At 43.3% G+C, this 25,978-nt stretch overlaps 1 protein-coding gene and 1 pseudogene across 1 annotated transcript in view; both read left to right on the forward strand.

Moving 5' to 3' along the window:
- The window catches only part of LOC106572541 (uncharacterized), a 42,505-nt gene extending 25,958 nt beyond the window's left edge, over positions 1–16,547 (forward strand). The window contains exons 4-9 of the mRNA XM_014146792.3: positions 665–885; positions 2,225–2,305; positions 4,516–4,624; positions 4,772–4,824; positions 13,823–13,975; positions 14,481–16,547. Coding sequence (XP_014002267.2) covers positions 665–885; positions 2,225–2,305; positions 4,516–4,624; positions 4,772–4,824; positions 13,823–13,975; positions 14,481–14,663 — 800 coding nt within the window. The 3' untranslated portion in view covers positions 14,664–16,547. The remainder of the gene's footprint in view (positions 1–664; positions 886–2,224; positions 2,306–4,515; positions 4,625–4,771; positions 4,825–13,822; positions 13,976–14,480) is intronic.
- LOC106572542 (RAB7A-interacting MON1-CCZ1 complex subunit 1 pseudogene) lies at positions 10,755–12,663 on the forward strand (annotated as a pseudogene).
- Positions 16,548–25,978: the final 9,431 nt, after the last annotated feature.

The raw sequence follows: 25,978 nt of genomic DNA on the forward strand, positions 1-25,978 counted from the left end.
TGTCCAGTCTGTTATTATTATGTTGTCCTGTCTGTCCAGTCTGTTATTATTATGTTGTCCTGTCTGCCTGTCCAGTCTGTTACTGTTATGTTGTCCTGTCTGCCTGTCCAGTCTGTTATTATCATGTTGTCCTGTCTGCCTGTCCAGTCTGTTATTATTATGTTGTCCTGTCTGCCTGTCCAGTCTGTTATTATCATGTTGTCCTGTCTGCCTGTCCAGTCTGTTATTATTATGTTGTCCTGTCTGCCTGTCCAGTCTGTTATTATCATGTTGTCCTGTCTGCCTGTCCAGTCTGTTATTGTTATGTTGTCCTGTCTGCCTGTCCAGTCTGTTATTATCATGTTGTCCTGTCTGCCTGTCCAGTCTGTTATTATCATGTTGTCCTGTCTGCCTGTCCAGTCTGTTATTATCATGTTGTCCTGTCTACCTGCTCGTCTCTACCAGTACCTGTTGAATGTTTGTCTTGTTTGTTTGTTTTCTTCTTCACTTCTATTGACATACATCAGGTGACTGGGTTAGGATAGGGTGGGGTGGGATTGGGAGGATTCATGAAGGGGACTGGGTAGCCTATTCGGAGCGGCTTCACTTGTGTATAAAATATGTTTTCAATGTAAACATTTCTTTTATGGTATTTATGCCACCGCAATCCCTCAATCCCCTGTAGACGACACGGCCACTACCGTCACCGACGCCACAGCTTACGACACTACTGGGAACAGTGCTCCTGGATCAGACCAGGACACTGCCTTCTCCTCCATGGTGCCAAACAGTGACCCCTTAGCAGTAGGTGAATCTTCTGGAACCACGGCTGGACCTGGTGTAGACACACAGGGCACTGAAGCAACTGATGCACTGGTTGTACCCAAGACACAGGTTCTTGTGAATGTGAGTAATACCTAACTAATGGGGAATGCCTACAATATATTTAGATGCTGTGTCATAATGAAATTCTGAAAGACAGTTCAGGACAATGATGTATATAAACCCTGAATTGCTGATGCTATGTATTGGCCAATGAGAGGCTTTGAAGCCACTGGTCAGCCATATTGGCACTCCTCTCAGAAAAAGCATTCCTTCATAGGAAGGAATGGAATTCTACAGTATTTCAATTAAATGTTTCAAGTGCAAAATTACATTTATTTAAGTATTTTGTTGTTGTAGTGGGGACCGTAACATTAGAACTTTCAAAAAATTATACTTTGAGAAAAATGTTATATATTTAAATTGTTTATGTTTATCTCACATAATATCATTTAAAAGTATGCATTAAGGTGTCTGTAATATAATAAACGTGTCAAAAACAAATTTCTATAGCTTCCAAAATATGTTTTTACAACGGTGGGGGAGTTCCAAGATGGAGGCACGATGGATTCAAAACAGTGCACCCTGTTAGTCATCTAGTATATACACTGAGTGTATAAAACATTAGGAACACCTGCTCTTTCCATGACATAGACTATCTAGGTGTTAACTTCAATCAGTGTAGGTGAAGGGGTAAAGACATGTTAAAGAAGGATTTTCAAACCTTGAGACGGATTGTCTATGTGTGCCATTGAGGGTCAATGGGCAAGACAAAATATTTAAGTGCCTTTCAACAGGGTATGGTAGTAGGTTCTAGACGCACCGTTTGAGTGTCAAGAACTGCAACACTGCTGTTTTCTTTAACGCTCAACAGTTTCCTGTAAGGGGCGGTTCTGGGGGGGGGGGGGGGGGGCAGGGGGGGGCCAGTGCCCCTGTGACAAAATTTTTGGACCCCCTTGTGGCCCCCCTAAATGCCACAAATAATTTTTACATAACACATTTTTGCTATCGTTCTTTTTTTACACCCGTTATTAGACAGTGGCAACGCGGAACACTAATGATTATGAACATGGTCTTTTGCCTGCTAATGCCTGCAATGCAGTGAAGAAAAGGATATGACAACTATAGCATCTAATGTAACTGGCCCCTCTAACAGTACTCCTGGCCCCAGCTTGGCCCCCCCAGTTGAAATGGTCTAGAACCGCCACTGTTTCCTGTGTGTGTCAAGAATGGTCCGCCACCCAAAGGACATCCAGCCAACTTGACACAACTGTAGGACAGCAAATTAACTTTGAATTCCCCATATCATAACTCAATGTAGAGGGAATGTAGCAGATTGTGATTGACTGGAGAGACAAACTTACAGAATCTGATGATGTCAACACTTGAGTGAAAGCTTTATGCAGTCTCTGTGTTTCTGCAGCCCAATGTTGAGTGTGTGGACAAGGAGGCAGTGAAGGACAAGGATGCAGTCAAGGTGGAGCTTTCTTCAGAAACCAGCTGTGTGAGTAGCAACATGTTTTACTGTCATTATGAAATGTTTCCTTATGGACTTCTCCCATACCATATTAGCCTGTGTGCTCTACCACCCCACCTAGTTCTCGTCTATCATAAAACAGAACAATACAGTCTAAGCCGCATACAAGGGTATCTCTGGTACAGTTGCCCTCTGGTACAGTTGCCTCTACCACGGTGTGTATTGTACTACATTCTGTTTCCAACCACAGCCCTTACAGAGCTATCAGCCTGTACCAGCCAACTGCCTGGGAGACGAACAGACATACATGAGGCCTCTTACCCTTCAGCCCTGGTGCCACGTTTCATATACCCTGGCCCTTATCTGGCTCCCAGCGCCTTGGCATCGGAGGAAGTCTCTGTCTCATTCCACTTAATATGTTTAAGATGAATATGTTCCAAATAGCTCGTTGGAAATATGGGGCCTGATAAAGGCAGATCTGTTCTCAGACATTCTTTAGCCGTTCTAAATCATCCGTCCGTCTGTCGTCACAGAAGACAAACGGGGAGGAGGACAACCTTTCCTCCCTGGGCGTCTCTGTGTGCTCCAGTGGCCAAAGGTCAATGGAAGAACAGCAGGGTGTGTAGAGTGGAACTGGTGTAGTGGAACCTTCGGTGTGAGATGGAATGAAACACCATGGTAGTGTTGACTGATGACATGATAATTCCATGAAGACATGTACCCATGTACAAAAACAAACACCTTATCATAACAATAAGGGATTGACGTGTGGGTCTAGCCTGCTAATCCTAGCATGATTCAACCAGAGAAATTGGCCTGGGGACCAGGTCTGAAACAAGTGGAAAAAGATAAGCGTTCACAGAGAGTGGGTGAGCTGCTGGGAAAGCCTTGATAAGACAAGAGTAATGTCTATCTATCACCTTCTATCCACGGAGCCGTTCCCATGAACCGAGATCCACTCCAAAGTAGTGGAAAATCTCTTAATGAGAAAAGTCCTGGAATGTGTTCTCTAAAAAACATCCCTGTAAATTCCCATGAGAAACGCTGTCCCCTTTTCTGAGGTTTCAGTCAAAACTATAAATGGCAGCAGCTAATAATAACACAATTACTATAAAGAACACACACACCAGTCTCACTCAAGGCCTTAGATGTCAATCACAAACGGCAATCTCGTAGAGCCCATTTCAATCTAAATGAAAATAAATAGAAATGCAGACATCGTGTTGTGGTTGCCAATAGTGAGGCTGAGGTCATCCCTGAGAGAGGCCCACTGTGACGAACGTTAGAGATCCTGAGCATAGCTTTAATGAGTTACTGGTTAAGCAGGGAGAGGGGGGGGGGGGGGGGGCAGGGGGGAACAGGAGGCAGAGAGAAGAAGACGAGAGGGAGACAGGATACTAAACACGGATTAGCTTAGTACTGTAGGGTAGAATTCATTGGGAGTAGTAGGGATGGGGAGCTGATGTGGGATGTGCAGGGTTCCTTCCTTCCTACCCATAGGATAGCTCAGCGTTATGGGGAGACCAGGCTGTAGCTGTAGATGTGGAACTCCTGACTGAGGATGCTGTGTTTGCACATAGCGGCCTATGGGGAAGAGAAGCGCTGTCTGGATCGCATTACACAGAGTGGGGAGGAAGAGCTCCCATCCCAAGATCCTTGTGCAATGTGATGATATTATAGTTCAAGACCAAGGTGGGAGAGAGAGAGAGATGGGGTGTGGTCGACGAGCTGTTTTCCATTCGACGCTATCCATCTTCCATTACGCAAACACAAAGGCATATGGCGTGGTGAACACACTGACTCACACACTCAGCTGGACAGATTCACACGCACACCCACACAGCATTTAACACTGCAAGTCTACTGTGAAGCATCTGAGAGGCATTAGCTCTACAGAGGAAGGGAGAGAACGCTGAGAAAGAGAGCAGAGTGTATGTTTGTAGACGGCTCAAACCATGACCGTCATTGTGTGTTTGGTGTGGTGACGTTAAGATGAGGATAGACATCCTCCCTGCTTAGGAGAACCACAGCAGTCGGCGCAGCCCAGTCCCTTTGGGTCACTGGAACAGGGCGTGCCAAAATACTCTGTGGACCTCTGGCTTTCTGTGAGAATAAACAGATTAGATATCAGTGTCATCAACAAGGTGATGTGGTTTTAACACATAAATCATTGTGTTCATAGTTGAGAGTTGAGCATAACAATATATGATCGTTAAACTGACATGCTTTTCCCATAGTTGGAGACCAAGAGAATCTTGGAGGATTCAGCCTGGTGCACAGGGGACTGCAACCTTCAAGTGTTCCAGGAAGAGAACTCTAACACATTGGTTTTGACACGCGCTGATGGTAGGTTTCATAATAATGATAATCATAACAATATGTTTCAGTAATGAGTTTCTTTGAACGCTATAGTATTCTAATCTAGACAATCTGAATATTTCACTGAATTACCAAGAAGGTATCTTTCTAACTCCCATTGGTCTCTCCTTACAGGTGGTGTCAAAGAATTGTCAGAGAGCCTGGTCAGTGAAGGCATCAAGGGCCAGGTATGTCCACTTCAACACACTCATACATATGGGAGCAGAAAACTAGGACTATTTTCTTCTTATTCCCTGTCACTTTTAACAACTGTAGCTACTGAATAGTCATCATCCCCATAGCGATAGATGGAAGGGAAAATGTATTGATTCACATGCTATCTTTTATGTACAGAACTCTAAATGGACTGCGACACAGGTACCATGATAGTTTTATAAGAGAGAGATATGGACAATGTAGGGAACCAACCAGGCAGTGGAATGCTATGCAGGGCCCCACTTACAAATCACAATCTGGATTAATATAAATAACAGGCTTGGCATAAAGCCGGGTAGTGAACTAACCATGACGTGAACAGTCCCCAGGCACCAGAGTGAGGAATCCAGAGCGATCCTATTATATTACTAGAGGGGCTATGTCATAAACCCTAAAAGTTCCATAATGGGGACAAAATGGCAGCCATCTTGGTCAGGGAGAAATCCAAAACCAGTCTAATTGGAATTAATGGCAGTAGAGGCATAGGTGATGCAACTTATGCAGGAAAATAAAAGTAGGCATGTGATGCATTGGCAATTGTTATGGAATTATAGTCAACCTAAAATATTGTAATTTATTTATAAATACGGTTTATATGGGTTTTATATACATTTTATGTATAAATAGCCTCTAAAATGTATGTAAAAGACCAGAAATGTCTCAGATTATCTTTCTTTTAAAGCTGTGAGTGCTATTATATGATACAATATCAGTACTTGTTGCATTAACAACTTGTATACGTCTTATCATCAACTAATTTTAGCCAGTGTGTGACTGTGGCTTGACTGCATTGTTTGAATGGAATGTTTTCATGTTGTAAGTTCATTTGAAAAATGTACGGAATCATTCCTCTAAAACTGTCTGGCTAGCTGGCTAACACGCATATAGTGCAGATAAATTCTTCACATTCATTGTTTTACATAATATCTTATCACAGCACTGGCAAACCATGATTGACCAACTCCCTGACCAAAATGGCTGATCTTTGCACCATCATAAGAAGGTTCATGTCCATTCTAGTATTCTAATTCCTAATTCTATAGAGGAATCTCCCATAGCTTCCCAGCGTCCCCTCCATAGATACAGCCAGTGTGGCATGGCTTAACCCCTAGTAATGAAATCCTATAGGATTCCAATTTTAAAGATCCAAAAGAAAATCCTATCAGATTTTGGAACCAGTCCCATTGGACTCCTATATGATTCTATCCTAGAGGATAAAATCCTGTAGGATATGTTCCAAAATGTGATAGGGTTATCTATTGGATTTTTAAAATTGTAATCCTATATCAGGCATTCTCTCAACCAGCTTCATGAGGAATGATTTTCCAACAGTCTTGAAGGAGTTCCCACATATGCTTGTTGGCTGCTTTTCCTTAACTCTGTGGTCCAACTCATTCCAAACCATTTCAATTGGGTTGAGGTCAGGTTATTGTGGAGGCCAGGTCATCTGATGCAGCACTCCATCACTCTCCTTGGTCAAATAGCCCTTACACAGCCTGGAGGTGTGTTTTGGGTCTTTGTCCTGTTGAAAAACAAATGATAGTCCTACTAAGTGCAAACTAGATGGGATGGTGTATTGCTGCAGAATGCTGTGGTAGCCATGCTGGTTAAGTGTGCCTTGAATTCTAAATAAATCACTGACAGTGTCACCAGCAAAGCACCCCCACACCATCACACCTCCTCCTCCATGCTTCACAGTGGGAACCACAGATGCGGAGATCATCTGTTCGCTTCCTCTGCGTCTCACAAAGACACGGCGGTTGGAACCAAAAATCTCAGATTTGGACTCATCAGACCAAAGGACAGATTTCCACCGGTCTAATGTCCATTGCTCATGTTTCATGGCCCAAGCAAGTCACTTCTTCTTATTGGTGTCCTTTAGTAGTGGTTTCTTTGCAGCAATTTGAGCATGAAGGCCTGATTCACGCAGTCTCCTCTGAACAGTTGATGTTGAGATGTGTTTGTTACTTGAACTCTGTGAAGCATAGGTAGCTCTGGGTCTTCCTTTCCTGTGGCGGTACTCATGATAGCCAGTTTCAGCATCGCGCTTGATGGTTTTTGCAACTGCACTTGAAGAAACTTTCAAAGATTCCAGATTGACTGACCTTCATGTGTTAAACTAATGATGGACTGTTGTTTCTCTTTGCTTATTTGAGCTGTTATTGCCATAATATGGACTTGGTCTTTTACCAAATAGGTCTATCTTCTGTATACCACCACTACTATGTCACAACACAACTGATCAGCTCAAAAGCATTAAGAAGGAAAGAAAATCCACAAATTAACTTTTAACAAGGCACACCTGTTAATTGAAATGCATTCCAGGTGACAACCTCATGAAGCTGGTTGAGAGAATGCATGATTACATGATTCCATATGTGTTATTTCATTGTTTTGATGTCCACTATTATTCTACATTGTATAAAATAGTAAAAATAAAGAAAAACCCTTGAATGAGTAGGTGTGTCCAAACTTTTGCCTGGTAGTGTAAGCAGGCAAAGAGATAGAGATTGTGCTCTGGAGAGGCACTGTTCCTTTACAGTTAACTGGTCTTTAATCTTGATTGAAGTTTACCATAAATGTTTAGGTTTCTGTGCCATATTTAGCTGTGAGATTGTCCAATAAAGCTACATAAGATTATTTGTGCTAATTTCCTGTACATGAACAACCTTATATTTTGGCCACATTGAATTGATGGTAATTACACATCCTTTTTACCTTAGATTAGTGCTATTAGTGTCAACGTTTATAGTAATCACAATGACACAAAATCGATTGCTTAAAAAAGATCAATATCATTGGTTTTGTACCGTTGATTCTGTCATAGGTGCCGGTGGTTTCAGGAATTACACTGTTATTTTCAAACTCAAATGGCAGGGAACATTTGGGTGCTCTGTGTATAAAAGCCTCACAGCAATACATGGATTTGAGAGTCAAATTATCACTCAAATAACAGGCAACGTGTCACTGTTGATATCCTATGGCGGATCGTGATTCATTGAAGTTAAATAACAAAGCAAAAAAACAACAAAAAAACACTTCCATCCAACATTCTAGAATTTAAATGACAGCAAATTCTCTTCTAACCAGTGATATACAAATTATTCTCAGATTCAAACCAGATACACTGTGGCCTTTTGAATAGTGTTAGTTTAAAGAGCGCGTACAAGTTTCTGCTCCGCTCTATTGATTTCAAAGTGATATCAATATGAGTGATTAACAAATTGACAAAGTGTTGCATTTCTCTTTTCGTTTTGGCGACCCCCAAATCAAAATGCATCACTCCAAAATGTAGCTGGTTGTCTTCAGCCGGTTTTCCTTTAACAAGTAATGCAAACAATATTTCCATGTGGTTTTTGAGTTGTGCTAGTTTCAACAGCGCATACAACTTGATTTCCCCCTTATCAATATGAGTGATTAATTGCCACTTGTCAAAACAACAAGGGTTTTGGTGCATATGCAGTTTATAAGATGCTCGTAAATATCACGCCCTGACCATATGGGCTCTCTATGGTGACTAGGGGGGTGTTCTAGTCTTTTTATTTCTATGTTGGTGCTCTTAGTATGGTTCCCAATTAGAGGCAGCTGATGTTCGTTGTCTCTAATTGGGGATCATACTTAAAGGTTCCCTGTTCCCACCTGCTTTGTGGGATATTGTTTGTGTATGTGCTTGTTGCACCACGTAAGTCACGTTTCGTTGTTTGTTTTATTGTTTTGTTGGAAGTTTCACCGTGAAATAAAATGTGGAACTCAAATCACGCTGCGCCTTGGTCTGTCTCTCATCACGAACGTGACAGAATATCCCACCAAAAGAGGACCAAGCAGCGTATTCATGAGGTAAAGGAGTTTTGGACATGGGAGGATGTCATGAGTGGATGCGACACCCTTCCTTGGCGGGAGTCGCAGAGGACTCAGGAAGGACAGCAACGACGCCGGGGACCGCGGCCACAGAAACCCCAAGATTCTTTGGGGGGGGGGCACAAGGGGTGGCCAACTGAGCAGGGGGAAGTGCCAGAGCCCGCCTGGGAGTCGATGGAACAGTGTGAGGAAGGATACCGGAGAATGGGGTTAGCTAAGAGTATGCGGCAACACAGGCGTTTGGAGGAGTGTGACATAAGTCCGGTGAAACCTGTGCCGGCTTCACGCATCTGGCCTCCAGTTCACCTCCCCAGTCCAGTACGTCCTGTGCCAGATCCCCACACTCGTCCTAAAGAGCCAGAGACCGTCAGGGAGGCAATGGAGAAGTTGGGGGAGACAGAGATGAAAGAGATGTTGGTCAAGTGTGTTCTGCACAACATTAGACCTGAAGATCCTGTCAGCAGTATGGTGCGTCATTGGCCAGTTCTCCGCACCCTCCCGGAAGTGCGTGTCACCAGTCCGGTGACACCTGTGCCGGCTCCACGCACCAGGCCTCCAGTGCGCCTACGCAGTTCGGTACGTCCTGTGCCAGCTCCCCGCACTCGCCCTGAAGTGCGTGTCACCAGTCCGGTGCCACCTGTGCCGGCTCCACGCACTAGGCCTCCAGTGCGCCTCCCCAGCCCGGTACGTCCTGTGCCAGGTCCCCGCACTCACCCTGAAGTTCGTGTCACCAGTCCTGTGCCGGCTCCACGCACCAGGCCTCCAGTGCGCCTCCCCAGTCCGGTACGTCCTGTGCCTGCTCCCCGCACTCGCCCTGAAGTGCGTGTCACCAGTCCGGTGCCACCTGTGCCGGCTCCACGCACTAGGCCTCCAGTGCGCCTCCCCAGCCCGGTACGTCCTGTGCCAGCTCCCCGCACTCACCCTGAAGTTCGTGTCACCAGTCCTGTGCCGGCTCCATGCACCAGGCCTCCAGTGCGCCTCCCCAGTCTGGTACGTCCTGTGCCTGCTCCCCGCACTCGCCCTGAAGTGCGTGTCACCAGTCCGGTGCCACCTGTGCCAGCTCCAAGCACCAGGCCTCCAGTGCGCCTCCCCAGCCTGGTGCCACCTGTGCCGGCTCCACGTACCGGGCCTCCAGTGTGCCCACCCAGCCCGGTACGTCCTGTGCCGGCTCCACGCACTAGGCCTCCTGTGCGCCTCTACAGCCCGGAACCTCCAGCGACGGTTTACAGTCCAAAGCTTCCAGCGACGGTTCACAGTCCAGAGCTAGCTTCCAGCGACGGTTCACAGTCCAGAGCTTCCAGCGATGGTTCACAGTCCAGAGCTTCCAGCAATGGTTCCAGTCCAGAGCTTCCAGTGACGGTCAACGGCCCGGAGCCTCCAGTGACGGTCAACAGCCCGGAGCCTCCAGTGACGGTCAACGGTCCGGAGCTTCCAGTGACGGTCCACGGCCCGGAGCTTCCTGCGTCGGTGCCATGGCCAGAGCCTTCTTCTGCGCCGGTGCCCAGTCCAGGCACGGCGTCCAGTCCCACTCCAAGGCCAGAGCCTTCCTCTGCACCGGTGCCCAGTCCAGGCACGGTGTCCAGTCCCGCTCCATGGCCAGAGCCTTCCTCTGCGCCGGTGCCCAGTCCAGGCACGGTGTCCAGTCCCTCTCCATGGTCGGAGCCTTCCTCTGCGCCAGTGCCCAGTAAAGGCATGGCGTCCAGTCCCGCTCCAAGGCCGGAGCCTTCTTCTTCACCGGTGCCCAGTCCATGCACGGTGTCCAGTCCCGCTCCATGGCCGGACTCTTCCTCTGCGCCGGTGCCCAGTCCAGACACGGCATCCAGTACCGCTCCAAGGCCGGAGCCTTCCTCTGCGCCGATGCCCAGTCCAGGCATGGCGTTCAGCCGGGCGCCATGGTCGGATCCGGGATCTGGGCGGGGGCTACGACCCGCCCTGGAGCTTTGTGGGATATTGTTTGTGTATGTGCTTGTTGCACCACGTAAGTCACGTTTCGTTGTTTGTTTTATTGTTTTGTTGGAAGTTTCACCGTGAAATAAAATGTGGAACTCAAATCACACTGCGCCCAGGTCCGTCTCTCATCACGAACGTGACCGTAAAAAACAATATAAGCAATATGATTACTTTTGCGGCACATGTATGTGTAGGTTGTACATTTAGGTTTTCAATATATCAAACTGTTTATTGATTTGGACACTTCAAAGCGCTCTTTTGACACTGGGCTATTTATTAAAAGTTATTGTCAACAGGAAGCAGGAACAGCATCATTTTCAACTTGTGTTTTAGGCATATAAATTAACTTTCATCATTCATTTTCAATAGTATTCTACTTAATTAGGTAAAAACTGCAGAATGACTCCAAAAACGTGAAGTGATTTATTTATTTTGATGATCTACCAGAAATCATGGAAACGGGGTTGACTTGCCTATAATAAGGCACATATATTTAGCAATAACAAACAAGAAAAACATGTATCATCTGCTATAACAATACAGTGCCTCAAAAACAACATACAAATGGCTACAACTTAGCTAGCTAGTCAACTGACAGGCAAAATGTAGCTAAAAGTAGTTTCTTAGCTAGCATAAAAACAAGTGTATAAAATGCTGTACAATGTCGAAAATATGACACAAGGAAACAAATGCTGTACTTATTCTGTGCATTCACGCAAAGGTAAGGATTAAACGGTTAGAGATATAATGTTAACTGAGATTCTCTGCCCATACATACACAGGTGACTAGCTGAACTTGGGAGTCAGGCTAATTAACACTGTGAGTGCGTGATAGCTGTGACGTCATCAGTCACTCTTAAAGATGCACTATGCAGAAATCGCGGTTTTAGTCATGGCCGACGACTGCAGAAGACAGGCGTTCGAACTGGAGAGAAGGATTTTTGAGTTGGACAATAAGTGCGCCAGCCTCAGAACCGAGAAACAAGATGATGACTATTTACAGAATGCTTCTTCGATACAGACAAGGGGGGAGAGTAACAGTCTGCCTAAACTGCTTCAGGATTACACTCATTCTATGAGGAAAACAAGCTGGTGGACCAGGAGTTCCCGGAGGACTGCTCACCCTTTAAGATCCAACAGCTGCTGCAGGACCTCACAGAGCCAGAGGTGCTGGCCGGGAGACTGGTTCCGGCCCAAGAGGTGCAGTCAGTGCTGGGGATAGAGGTGTTAGAGTGCCTCTACTGGAGACGTGGAGCACTGATTTACATGTACTGCCACACACTCCACCAACGCAAGCAGTGGATCAAGAAGAACAAAGCCATTTTCCTCAAGTGTCTTCAGGAGGGCATACGTTACCTGATGAGGATGCTGCATGTGAGAAACTCCGTGAAGCTCAACGATGGGGTGGTGTTTCACAACTCTGCTACCGCCAACTTCCTGGCTGAAGGCATCTTCAAGACACCCACCTGCTGACGATGATGTACATAGGGGAGATGTGTTTCTGGGCAGTGAAGTACGAGGACTGCAGCGTGGATTCCACGGAACGCAAAGAGGACTGGCTTCACTTCCGGGACACTGGGATGCAGATCCTGCACAAATACGTGCTAGTCTGTGACGCCCCTCTTCAAGGCCAGGGCTGGAACACAGAGAATGCCAAGGAAATCCTAAGTATCTTACAGGGAACCAGGGAGGGCTATCGGTGCAAGTTTCCCTTAGGCACTGATCTAGGATCAGATGATCAAACCCCAAATTGTAATGCTGCATTAAGGGAGGAAGAATGGATCAGTGCCTAAGGGAAATGATGGATCAGTTTCTAGGGTCAACTTCTTTCCATTCTGAAAGGCTCCGGCTGACTGGGGGGGGTGAAGTTTGGGGCAAGGGTAGGTGAAGAATGAAGGGCTAGGGTAGGGAGGGATGTTAATGAAATGTGAGTCTCCCCGTCTCCTGCAAGAAGCACGTATCTTCCAGTTTTCAGACTGTTGGTTGGGCATGTGTTTTGCTCTGAGAATGTGGTAGAATAATAATTATATAAAAATAAGAATATTAACAAAATACATTGAAAAAATAAATGTTATATATATATATATATATATATGCAGAAATTGCTCAGCCATTTCCTGGTTGCTAAAATTCTAATAGTTCGCCTAATTTCAGTTTGTGACAAAACAAGCAAATGTAGTGTAGAGAATCAGTTCAGTAGAATGTCGTTTACTCTACTGGACTGTATTGTATATTTTTTATTTGAAACATTTATTTGCTGCATTTGTCATTGGCTTGCAAGTAAGGTCGCACATTTGCTAAGCCGTACTTGAAAACAGCCCATGTCTTCATAGTTGACACATTCCTGAATTAACAATTAGTTAGCTAGTTTAGCTGTTTAGCTGAGGACGAGATCGGCTAACCTTGGCTAGCAAGCAGGCAAACAAACCGACAAACAGATGAGCAAGCATGTAAACAATCTGATACATCATCTTACCTTCTATGTCGTGAATGTTATTTTTCTTGTACTGCTTTTGGCACCCTGACGTCTTCATCTGTCCATTTTTCAATACTTATACTAACTTATCGGTGGCACATTTCGCAAGTGTATGGTCCATCTATACACCATCGTTTAGGGACAACAACTTCCAGATTTTTTCTATGCTTTTGTTTATGTCGAAATCCAATATGGCTGCCAGCTGAGCCTATTGTCTTTTATAGGTGTTCCGTGTGTGTCTTTGCGTATAAAACTCTATAAGATATGTCCTAACAATTTTTTTAAACTGGTGTCACTATGATCCCACTGGGCACAGACATCAGTTCAAGTCTATTTTTGATTTACATTTGGTTGAGCCAACTGGCGTGAAATCAACAAAAAAATTCACCATGACATTGGATTTAGTTTAAAATTGGGATAAAAAAACAATCCCTTACATTGACTTTTTGTAAAACCAATCATTTTTCCATGTTGAGTCAACGGCACCACATAGGGAAAAAAATGCTTTAATGATGTGGAAACAAGATTTAATCAACCACGTTTTGCCCAGTGGGATATGGCTCCGTCTATTACCAAAGATCTCTCTCTATCTCTGTCTGTCTGTTTCTCTCTCACTGTGTGTGTGTGTGTGTGTGTGTGTGTGTGTGTGTGTGTGTGTGTGTGTGTGTGTGTGTGTGTGTGTGTAGCTGGGTGTAGTGGAGGCAGCTCCTCAGTGGGGAACACACACTCCCATTGTGCTGGTGCCCCTGCTCATTACTGGCCTGCTGCTGGCTGCTGCCATCATCGGATGCTACTATATGAAGAACAACCGTGGACACAATGCCAAGGGCATGAGGCTGGTCAGTTCACCTTCTATCTCTTACTACACTGGCTGATACCCCAAAAAACGACTTGTTTCTGGTTGATTCTACCTCTAGGCCTCTAGGTGTATTACTCTAGAGCTATTAGCATGTTTTCTAGATCTCATTTGTGTATGACTTTAGCTTGTAATTCATTGGTTGTATACTACTTTATTATACATTTTAGCACCACTGGTTAACCTTGAACATAAGCCAACTGTGCCGTGGAGCAATGTAATGAGATGAGGAGTGTGTGTTTGGTGTGTGTGTGTCTGTGTACGTGTGTGCATGTATGCATACAAATGTTTCATCTCCTGGTCAAAAAGCTACAGCTACTTTTCTCTAAGACCAGTCAGTAGTGATGTCACATGATAAAGGCCCTCCACCGGGTATGTGCCTCAGAGTAACAAAGACAGTGCTGCTAGTGGAGGAAAGACATCATGTTTGTTTATCATTGACGAGCAGCTTGTTGATGTTGACTGTGTGTGTTTGTGTATGTGTGCAGGCTGAGGAGGCGTACCCAGTTGATGAGGAGAACCACGGAAACACCCTGGTGTCTGTTGCCCCTCTCAACCCCCCTGAGATCCTGGAGAAGCCTGCTAACGGGGACTCCCAAGAGGCCGCCAAGACCCAGCCCCCTCCCACCAACGGCCACTCCACCACCAAGACGGCAGACACAGAGCTGTGAAGACCCCTGAGAACACCTGGAAAAGAATGGATCAGATCCCACACCCCTCCTCCAACACCAACCCTTCCTCCCCAGAACACCCCAGAGACCCCATCCTACCATGGACATTAGGGACTAGAACTACCCCTCTTAACCCTCACATAAACACTCCTTCAGACTCTCTGTGTGCCCCACTTCGACTACATGCCTCAACAATTCAAATAGAGGGACAATCCCATGGTAAAGTAGCCATAAGAATACAATGAACAGGTGTTGATGATGATGTGAATGATGATGATGCCGAGGGCTGTGTCCCTGTCCCTGGGTTGCTGACGTCATACAGGGCTGGAGACTGGGCCAGGGTTAGTACTGGGTTGTGGGGAGGGAGTGTTGTCAATCACCAGTGGCTCTAAGACTGCAGCTTGGGTCACATCAACCATGTGGTCATTTTCAATGCCCAGGAGGGGCCCTGCCTGCACATGTCATCAGGTTTTAAGCTTCCTTCCATAAATCCTTTAACCATAAATTGAAGCACTGCATCACTACCACTCAAATTGGTCCTCAGTTGATCATAAAAAGGAGAAAATAAAATAACACATTCTTGAATCTGTTTACAAACTTATCAGAGTGGAAGCTGAGCTAGTTTGGTTGTGTTTGTGTTATTGTGTTCTGTGTGTGCGTGTAAGGAGTGTTGCTGTGTGTGTAAAAGCAGTGTGTGTTTGTGCTTGTTTTCTGTGTGTACAGGCGGATGTGTGTTGGCATGTGAGTGTCTTTGTGTCCGTGCGAGAATGTACATGTGTGTCAGCAAAAAAATTTAGAATACAATTTATTAAAATAAGCAGACAAGGTGATTGCTTGGGGAGATAGGTCCCCAGTAGTGACCTGGAGAGGGGTCTTCTTTTGGTGCTTAATGTCATTGTATCAATCTGTAGGAGACGAAGCAGGAAGGAATTCTCCCCTTCATTACTGCAAGCTAAACCCAGATAAGCCAATGGCCTGACAGAAGTTAGAAAAACTAGATCCACACAGTGTCACAATGGTGACTGCTGAAAACCATACCAGACTTATGTGTATAAGGTCTGGGACACAGTGTCGTGTATATAAAGAGGTCAGGTGTGCCAGTCCTTTTAAATAAGTCAGTATTATTCTCTTTTTAATACATTTGTAACAGTATATAATTAGACACTTAATACATACAGTATTCTACGGAACAATGTTATATAATATGATGTTTCTGTTTGTTTTTCTGTATTCACACTTGCTTTGTTCTAAGCCAAAGAAATCCTTTTCACCAGCTTGCCATGTGGAGATACTGTATATTGTATAGGGAGGAGGAGTGATCATATGGACAAACTACTTGCTGCTTTTTGTGACATCAAGGTAGTGTTTGGGTCTCTTTTAGTGTGTGTTATACATGCTGTTAGCCTAGTTGCCCTAATATATGTCGTTCAAAGCTTGGCAATACTACATTTTTGCAGAATGGCATTCTTAACAACCCAACCCAATCTATTGTTAAAGTACACTGTATACACAGCAGGGTGACTTCTTGTTTACAAATATCTACAAGCAGAGAGTCGCTCCGCTGGGTATGATGAAGTCATATTGCTGACCTTTTAAATCAGGAACTAAGGGGAATGTCACAATTTGCATTATACATAACATTACAACACTATGTTTATTTTTAATAAATTCAGCAAAACAGTGAGTACTGCTGGGTATCTAACTGGAAGAAACTGCCGTTTTCGAGAACATTTCAGCGCATAAGTGTTACCTTGCTTTCAGTTCTATTTTTAATTAATTTTCTGTATTTTTTTACATTCCAGAATGACTGTTTTAATTCTACTAGCATCCTAAAGTTCACGATAAGAATACATTTGGAAAATAAAATACATTTTTAATAAATCATGACATTTTCATCTAATTTCCTGTGTAAACAAAAGTTGTAGCCCTCTCAATAACTTAATTAGATACTTCTCTCTTTACTTCACTCAGTCCTATCTGCTGTGATGGAGGGAAGATATACAGGCAAGGTTTTGGCTCGCGGGAAATGTGTTAAAGCTCAACTGCGAACACGCACGCACACACACACAAACACACACACCATGGTATCCCATGCAGCCCATAAGGTCACACAGCTGGTTTGCATAAGCAGTAGTTATGACATCACTTCACACAGTTTTGTCTTTCAGTGTTTGGGTGGGGCAAAGAAAACATCCCTCACACAGCTGTCTCTGTGTTGATCAGTACTGATCATGTTTTGTGATATCCAAGTGCCAGACGGGTTAAGATGTGATAGAGAAACGAACAAGTTTATAATTTGCACTCTCTTTATAGACAATTTGTTAGATGAGAGTGCAAAGTATTTCTCAGACAATCGTGAAATCTGCACGCCCAAGCTATATTCAGCCCTTATTTTTGAATCTGACTTTTTCTGTCACTTCATCTAGTAGACGGTTGGATAGCTGCCACCATCTCTGTATAATCACAAGACACCCATGTGACCACACAGCCCCATCCAAAAGGAAAATATTAACCCAAGGCCATTAATTAAATCTGCAATATTAATGTGCCCTCAGACAAAGAGCCACAATGTGTCCCAGAGGCTAGACTAGAGCGACGTCATGCCTGGGGTCAGTCTAGTCCACAACAATTCTTACTTTATACAGATGCAGTTCAAGTCGGAAGTTTACATACACCTTAGCCAAATACATTTAAACTCAGTTCTTCACAATTCCTGACATTTAATCCTAGTAAAAATTCCCTGTCTTAGGTCAGTAAGGATCACCACTTTATTTTAAGAATGTGAAATATCAGAATAATAGTAGAGAGAATTATTTATTTCAGCTTTTATTTCTTTCATCACATTCCCAGTGGGTCAGAAGTTTACATACACTCAATTAGTATTTGGTAGCATTGCCTTTAAATTGTTTAACTTGGGTCAAACGTTTCGTGTAGCCTTCCACAAGCCTCCCACAATAAGTTGGGTGAATTTTGGCCCATTCCTCCTGACAGAGCTGGTGTAACTGAAACAGGTTTCTAGGCCTCCTTGCTCGCACACGCTTTTTCAGTTCTGCCCACAAATGTTCTATAGGATTGAGGTCAGGGCTTTGTGATGGCCACTCCAATACCTTGTCCTTAAGCCATTTTGCCACAACTTTGGAAGTATGCTTGGGGTCATTTTCCATTTGGAAGACCCATTTGCGACCAAGCTTTAACTTCCTGACTGATGTCTTGAGATGTTGCTTCAATATATCCCCATAATTTTCCTACCTCATGATGCCATCTATTTTGTGAAGTGCACCAGTCCCTCCTGCAGCAAAGCACCCCTACAAAATGATGCTGCCACCACCGTGCTTCACGGTTGGGATGGTGTTCTTCAGCTTGCAGGCCTCCCCATTTTTCCTCCAAACATAACGATGGGCATTATGGCCAAACAATTCTATTTTTGTTTCATCAGACCAGATGACATTTCTACAAAAAGTACAATCTTTGTCCCCATGTGCAGTTGCAAACCGTAGTCTGGCTTTTTTATGCCGGTTTTGGAGCAGTGGCTTCTTCCTTGCTGAGCGGCCTTTCAGGTTATGTCGATATAGGACTCGTTTTACTGTGGATATAGATACTTTTGTACCTGTTTCCTCCTGTTTCCTTCCTCTTCACAAGGTCCTTTGCTGTTGTTCTGGGATTGATTTGCACTTTCGCACCAAGGTACGTTCATCTCTAGGAGACAGAACGCGTCTCCTTCCTGAGCGGTACGTCGGTGTAACGGGTTTCGTCGGAAGGAGTGGACCAAAGCGCAGCATGGTAAGTGTTCATGATTTTTATTATCAAAAAACACTCAAACAAAATAACGTAAGGGAAAAACGAAAGCGCACAGTTCTGTCAGGTACAGGTACAGAATAACAAAACAGAAAACAACTACCCACAAACACAGGTGGGAAAAGGCTGCCTAAGTATGATTCCCAATCAGAGACAACGATAGACAGCTGCCTCTGATTGGGAACCCTACTCGGCCAACACAAAGAAATAGATAACATAGAATGCCCACCCCACATCACACCCTGACCTAACCAAAAGAGAAATAAAACGGCTCTCTAAGGTCAGGGCGTGACAGACGGCTGCATGGTCCCATGGTGTTTATACTTGCGTACTATTGTTTGTACAGATGAACGTGGTACCTTCAGGTGTTTGGAAATTGCTCCCAAGGATGAACCAAACGTGTGGAGGTCTACAATTTTTTTTCTGAGGTCTTGGCGGATTTCTTTTGATTTTCCCATGATGTCAAGCAAAGAGGCACTGAGTTTGAAGGTATGCCTTGAAATACATCCACAGGTACACCTCCAATTGACTCAAATGATGTCAATTAGCCTATCAGAAGCTTCTAAAGCCATGATATCATTTTCTGGAATTTTCCAAGCTGTTTAAAGGCAAAGTCAACTTAGTGTATGTAAACTTCTGACCCACTGGAAGTGTGCTACAGTGAATTATAAGTGAAATAATCTGTCTGTATACAATTGTTGGAAAAATGACTTGTGTCATGCACAAAGTAGATGTTCGTACCGACTTGCCAAAACTATAATTTGTTAACAAGAAATGTGTGTAGGCCAGCGACACAATATCTAAATGTAATTCATTTTCAATTGTCAAGGGGTGTGAATACTTTCTAAAGTGTAAAAAAATATATGGTTGTGTTTGTATGATTAAATGCTGTTCAAATGTCCTATGAATTAAATTAAAATGGCATGTGTGTCTATATCACCTAATAGTGGGACTACAATACAATCCTCAAATGCAAATTTCCATTAAATCTGGAGAGAAACATGATGGGGATGTATTCCAATCTGCTTTCTTATGCTCCACATTTGCATGCTGAGAATGTTGTGTTGACATTAGTTAAAACTTAAGTATAACATTTTCTAAATGTGATTGAAAGGTTATGAGGACCTCCAAGACAGGGTAAATGTACACTACCATTCAAAAGTTTGGGGTCACTAAGAATTTTTTTTTTGTCCATTAAAATAAAATCAAATTGATCAGAAATACAATGTAGATATTGTTAATGTTGGAAATGACTATTGTAGCTTGAAAGGGCTGATTTTCTTATGGAATATCTACATAGGCGTACAGAGGCCCATTATCAGCAACCATCCCTCTTATGTTCCAATGGCACGTTGTGTTAGCTAATCCAAGTTTATCATTTTAAAAGGCTAATTGATCATTACAAAACCCTTTTGCAATTATGTTAGCACAGCAAAAACCTGTTGTCCTATTAAAGAAGCAATAAAACTGGGCTTCTTTAGACTAGTTGAGTATCTGGAGCATCAGCATTTGTGGGTTCGATTACAGGTTCAAAATGGCCAGAAACAAATAACTTTCTCTGAAATTCATCAGTCTATTCTTTTTCTCAGAAATGAAGGCTATTCCATGCGAGAAATTGCCAAGAAACTGAAGATCTGGTACAACTCTGTGTACTACTCCCTTCACAGAACAGCACAAACTGGCTCTAACGAGAATAGAATGAGGAGTGGGAGGCCCCGGTGCACAACTGAGCAAGAGGACAAGTACATTAGAGTGTCTACTTTGAGAAACAGACGCCTCACAAGTCCTCAACAGCTTCGTTAAATAGTATTCGCAAAACACCAGTCTCAACGTCAACAGTGAAGAGGCGACTCCTAGATGCTGGCCTTCTAGGCAGAGTTGCAAAGAAAAAGCCATATCTCAGACTGGCCAATAAAAAGAAAAGATTAAGATGGGCAAAAGAACACAGACACTGGACAGAGGAAGATTGGAAAAAAGTGTTATGGACAGACGAATCTAAGTTTGAGGTGTTCGGATCACAAAGAAGAACATTCGTGAGACGCAGAAAAAATGGAAAGATGCTGGAGGAGTGCTTGACGCCATCTGTCAAGCATGGTGGAGGCAATGTGATGGTCTGGGTGTGCTTTGTTGGTGGTAAAGTGGGAGATTTGTACAGGGTAAAAGTGATCTTGAAGAAGGAAGGCTATCCCTCCATTTTGCAACGCCATGCCATACCCTGTGGACGGCGCTTAATTGGAGCCAATTTCCTCCTACAACAGGACAATGACCCAAAGCACAGCTCCAAACTACGCAATAACTATTTAGGGAAGAAGCAATCAGCTGGTATTCTGTCTATAATGGAGTGGCCAGCACAGTCACAAGGATCTCAACCCTATTGAGCTGTTGTGGGAGCAGCTTGACCGTATGGTACGTAAGAAGTGCCCATCAAGCCAGTCCAACATGTGGGAGGTGCTTCAGGAAGCATGGGATGAAATCTCTTCAGATTACCTCAACAAATTGGCAACTAGAATGCCAAAGGTCTGCAAGGCTGTAATTGCTGCAAATTGAGGATTCTTTGACGAAAGCAAAGTTTGAAGGACACAATTATTATTTCAATTAAAAATCATTATTTATAAACTTGTCAACGTCTTGACTATATTTCCTATTAATTTTGCAACTCATTTCATGTATGTTTTCATGGAAAACAAGGACATTTCTAAGTGACCCCGAACTTTTGAACGGTAGTGTATATTGCGTGAACATCAACGGACTATTATATTAAACCTAAAACAAATATGCTATGAATTTTATAAAAATTGCCTTATTTGGAAATTGTGGAACATTATGCAACATTGTGGGAATGTTCTGTGCAACCTTCGTGAATATCACAAAATGTTCTTGCAACATTAAGGGAATGTCCTGTGCAACGTAAACATTGTATGAATGTCATCATATATGGTGTTTTGGTAACCTATCTCTTGCAATGTATCCACACAGTTCCCAAAACCTAATTACATGTTCTGGGAACCTTTGAAAATTCAGAAAGGCTGTTCTGTCAACATTCTTGTAACATCAAAGGAATGTTTTTAGCACCCTGATAGAAACATTATCTGAATGTCAGCACAACTGGACAGCTTTAGTGTTTTGGGAACCTCTCTCTTTTAATATCACCACAATGTTCCCACAAGCTAAAGAAACATTCTGGGAACCTTTAAAGAACAGACTAAATGTGTTCTGGGAACATTCTTGTAACATCAGGTGAACGTTTTTTGCACCCTGAAAGAAACATTGTACAATCATCAGCATGACTGGACAGTTGTAGTGTTGTGGGAACTTTCACAGAACAAATTTTGTTTTTCTGGAAAGCATTACTAGTACATTGTGTTATTACATTACCTGGAAACCTAATGAGAACTTTTGGGGAATGTTCTGTGGTGGTTGTTACACGTGTACTGCACTGAATTGTAATGAATGTTAGGAGAAGATTCCAAGGATATTTCATTTAAAATATTTTTTGAATGTTTTTGGGATATTATCATCCTAACTTTAGATACAACCCTAACTAGAACTTAATGGGAATCTTAGCTAATGTTCTTGGAATGTTCCCAGGTTCCTTGATTAACAGTATATGACAGTAGAAAAGCAGTATTACAATCACAGTACACAGTAGAGCCATATCTTATTAGAATTAAAGTACTCTCAGGAACTGTAGTTTAAAGCATAGAGATACATTTTCAGTAAAAGGCATTAAATAAAAATGCATAAAAGCAGATAAACATTCTGTCTGTAAATCAGTCTCTGTACTGTTATCGTTTGTATCTTAAGTGAAAGAAATCTTGGCAGGAATATTGTCTTGTCTAGCTCCATATTGAGAAATCTCTGCATGATTTAACCGTTATTTCACCAGGACTTCTTTCTCTAGAGGTGAAACAGCCTTCGGGGAGACGCCATCTGTATTTAACAGGACAGATGTGTCTGGGTTGGGGTGGAGGTGGGGGGAGTATTTACTGTGAGGGAGGACCACTGGACCCCACCCATATTAGACAAATCCCAGGTGGGGTTGAGCCCCCAACAGCCCCTCCACCCTTCCATCCCTCCTTATCATCCCTCCATCTTTCCAACCCCCCCCCCCCCACCTGTAGACAAAACATACCCACACCCCCCACCCCTGGGGGGACAAAAGAAATCTCAGCTGGCTGTTTTCATGGAGGGCGGGTCTCCCTTGGTATAATCATAGCTGTGCGACACGTCATGTTTTTCCTCCTCCTGCCAAGACGCGCCCCTGATGTCCCATCTCCCCTCACTGATGGTAAGATAATATCAAGCAGGAATGGACGGAGGGAGAGAGGGAGGAGGGGAGAGGAGAGGAGGACAGGACCATAGCAGGTAAAACTGTCCCATAGAATTCCAGTGTCGCCAATACTTAATGGTAGAGAGACTTGTAATCCAAGCTGTTGAGTAAAAATGAGCTAAATCATTCCCTAATTCCACTGATATTTTTCTCAGGACTATGTAAGGTTATAGTAGTTACATACTACACACGGTCTAAGGAATAGTTTCTTAAAGAATAGACGGGTTGGTTGTTTAGCAACAAAACCGAGGCTTGCTCTACTTTAGGGCAAAAGAGACAGGGTTGGCTTAGACTGTTAACAACATGTCAACTATATTTGGTCTACAAATGTTTATTGAAAAGATGAATACATTTGCACAATGAGCACTTGTTGTCTCTCAAATACATCATTAGAGTTGTTGGTAAGCTAGATAGCACATTTTTGCCATATTAGCATGTCTTGTTTTAGGTATTTTGACTGCCATATCAGTTAAAATACCTAAAACAAGACATGGTATCAATAACAAGATACAACGAGCTGAAACAAACCATCTACGATTCCCCACATGGCAGATTATTTTCATTGTTGACAGCTATATGACCGTTCAGAATCATAACAAGGCGCGCCTTCCGTCAACATCGATGCCGTTGCATAATTTTTGTGACGTTGTCAGCCAACCCGTCTATTGTGTGGCAGCACAATGACGTATCATCGTTCAATACTCACCACTAGTCCCTGAAGGTGGAGTCATGGAAGTAGCAAAAAATGAATGAAAAGAGTTTTAGATAACACTGCTTAAAGCTTATCTCAGCATCAAACCCGTCTTCATGTAACAGGCCTCTTGCGTTACATTTTGGCCATCCATGCTCAGGAGTTTCCCATTATTAAGAAATGGACCAAGGAATGTTTACCAACTTCCTGTTTCCCTTGGACTGTGTTCGCTGTTGGCCTGCTGATGTTAACTCAGGGTTGATCTCTCTGCAGGGTAGACCTAACATCCGGCCTGACATAGCAGGGCAGGATAACCTCTGACAAGAACACTTTCCACAGCTACAGATCAGATGTCCATTTAGTGTCTGTCTGAGAATCTCCCCTGGTACCCAGCATGGAAATGGGAAAGGGAGTTTTCAGCTATGAGTTGATGGAAAAGGTAACATTTTTGGATAGTTGTAATGTAGTTCAATGGATAAGATACAGTGCATTCGGAAAACAGGTTTTTAGACATTTTAGCAAATTAAAAAAAGAAATAAAACAGAAATAACTTATTTACATAAGTATTCAGACCCTTTGCTATGAGACTCCAAATTGAGTTCAGGTGCATCCTGTTTCCATTGATCATCATTGAGATGTTTCTACAACTTGATTGATAAATTAAATTGATTGGACATGATTTGGAAAGGCACACACCAATGTATATAAGGTCCTACAGTTGACAGTGCATGTCAGAGCAAAAACCAAGCCATGAGGTCGAAGGAATTGTCCGTAGAGCTCTGAGACAGGATTGTGTCGAGGCACAGATCTGGGGAAGGGTGCGAAAAACATTCTGCAGCATTGAAGGTCCCCAAGAAAACAGTGGCCTCCATCATACTTAAATGGAAGAAGTTTGGAACCACCAAGACTCTTCCTAGAGCTGGCCGCCCGCTCAAGCTTCAGGACAAGTCTCTGAATGTCCTTGAGTGGTCCAGCCAGAGCCCGGACTTGAACCCATCGAACATCTCTGGAGAGACCTGAAAATATCTGTGCAGCGACGCTCCCCATCCAACCTGACAGAGCTTGAGAGGATCTGCAGAGAAGAATGGGAGAAACTCCCCAAATACAGGTATGCCAAGCTTGTAGCGTCATACCCAAGAAGACTCAAGGCTGTAATTGCTGCCAAAGGTGCTTCAACAAAGTTCTGAGTAAAGGGTCTGAATACTTATGTAAATGTGATATTTCAGTTTATTTATTTTTTATAAATTAGCAAACATTTCTAAAAAACTGTTTTTGCTTTGTCATTATATGGTATTGTGTTTAGATTGATGAGGATGAAAAACTATTTAATACATTTTAGAATAAGGCTGTAACCTAACAAAATGTGGAAAAAGTCAAGGGGTCTGAATACTTTCCGAAGGCACTGTATCTATTGTGAGCATCTGGCATGATGCATTTAGTTTGGCGAATATTTACTATGTCACATCTGCAGTAATGTTTCTATTGGATATATAATGTGTGTATGTGTGAGGGTGTGTGTGTGTGTGTGTGTGTGTGTGTGTGTGTGTGTGTGTGTGTGTGTGTGTGTGTGTGTGTGTGTGTGTGTGTGTGTGTGTGTGTGTGTGTGTGTGTGTGTGTGTGTGTGTGTGTGTGTGTGTGTATTTATGTGCGAGCACATGGGTGCCTGTTTGTGGTTTTAATGCAATCCACTGTATGTGAATGATGTACATCGGGACATTCCAGCCCTGTTACAGCGGTCAAATGGTGTGAATGTGAGATTGGTAGCTACAGTGTCTCCCTCTATTGGCCCATTTCAGAAACCCTCTCAGGTTTGGATCAAGGCATGCTCCACCACTAGAATCTTCTTGCAAAAACAAGCTGTAAAGCTAGACACTCTTCCATATTAACTGTCCAATGTTTGGTGGGTGGGTGCAGGAGTGGAGGTGGGGGGGTTGAGCTGGACACATTGATCCCCACTAAAGGTTAACCATGTCGGGGTTCTGGTCTGATTAATACTGTATATATCAGGCATCATGATATCACGGCGTGTACAGTATAATCATCAGACATCTACAGTATTTGCTGCAGTTATTTTGTCCTTAGTGACTTTCCAGTTGTGATGTATGCCTACTTTATTCAAGATCTACTTCACCCCCCTCTGAAATGAAAACTTGATATGCTTTTCTCATTTTAATGGAACACTGATACAAGTATTCCTACAGCTCTATGCTGATTTAGATTCATATTGTAGCCCATTGCAGTAAAACTCTGTGCCAATTTGTAATGGTATTTCCTAAAAAAGAAAGGCTCTGTCAAAATGATAGTCTAGCAAACTAACATAGCCTGTATTGTGTTTCTGGTGAAAGATCTCTTTTCTAATCTGTTGTTTTCTCCGCCCTCCAGACTGTAACTACAGATCTGCTGAAACAAACTGAGGGTATGAGAGGTTGCTTTCCCAGGAGTAGACAGAGTGAGAATACAGAATACAGCCACCAAGTTCTAGAATGATTTCCCTGACTC

The sequence above is a fragment of the Salmo salar genome, chromosome 15, assembly GCF_965601325.2.
Source record: "Salmo salar chromosome 15, fSalSal1, whole genome shotgun sequence".
In the NCBI taxonomy this organism is placed as follows: Eukaryota; Metazoa; Chordata; class Actinopteri; order Salmoniformes; family Salmonidae; genus Salmo; species Salmo salar.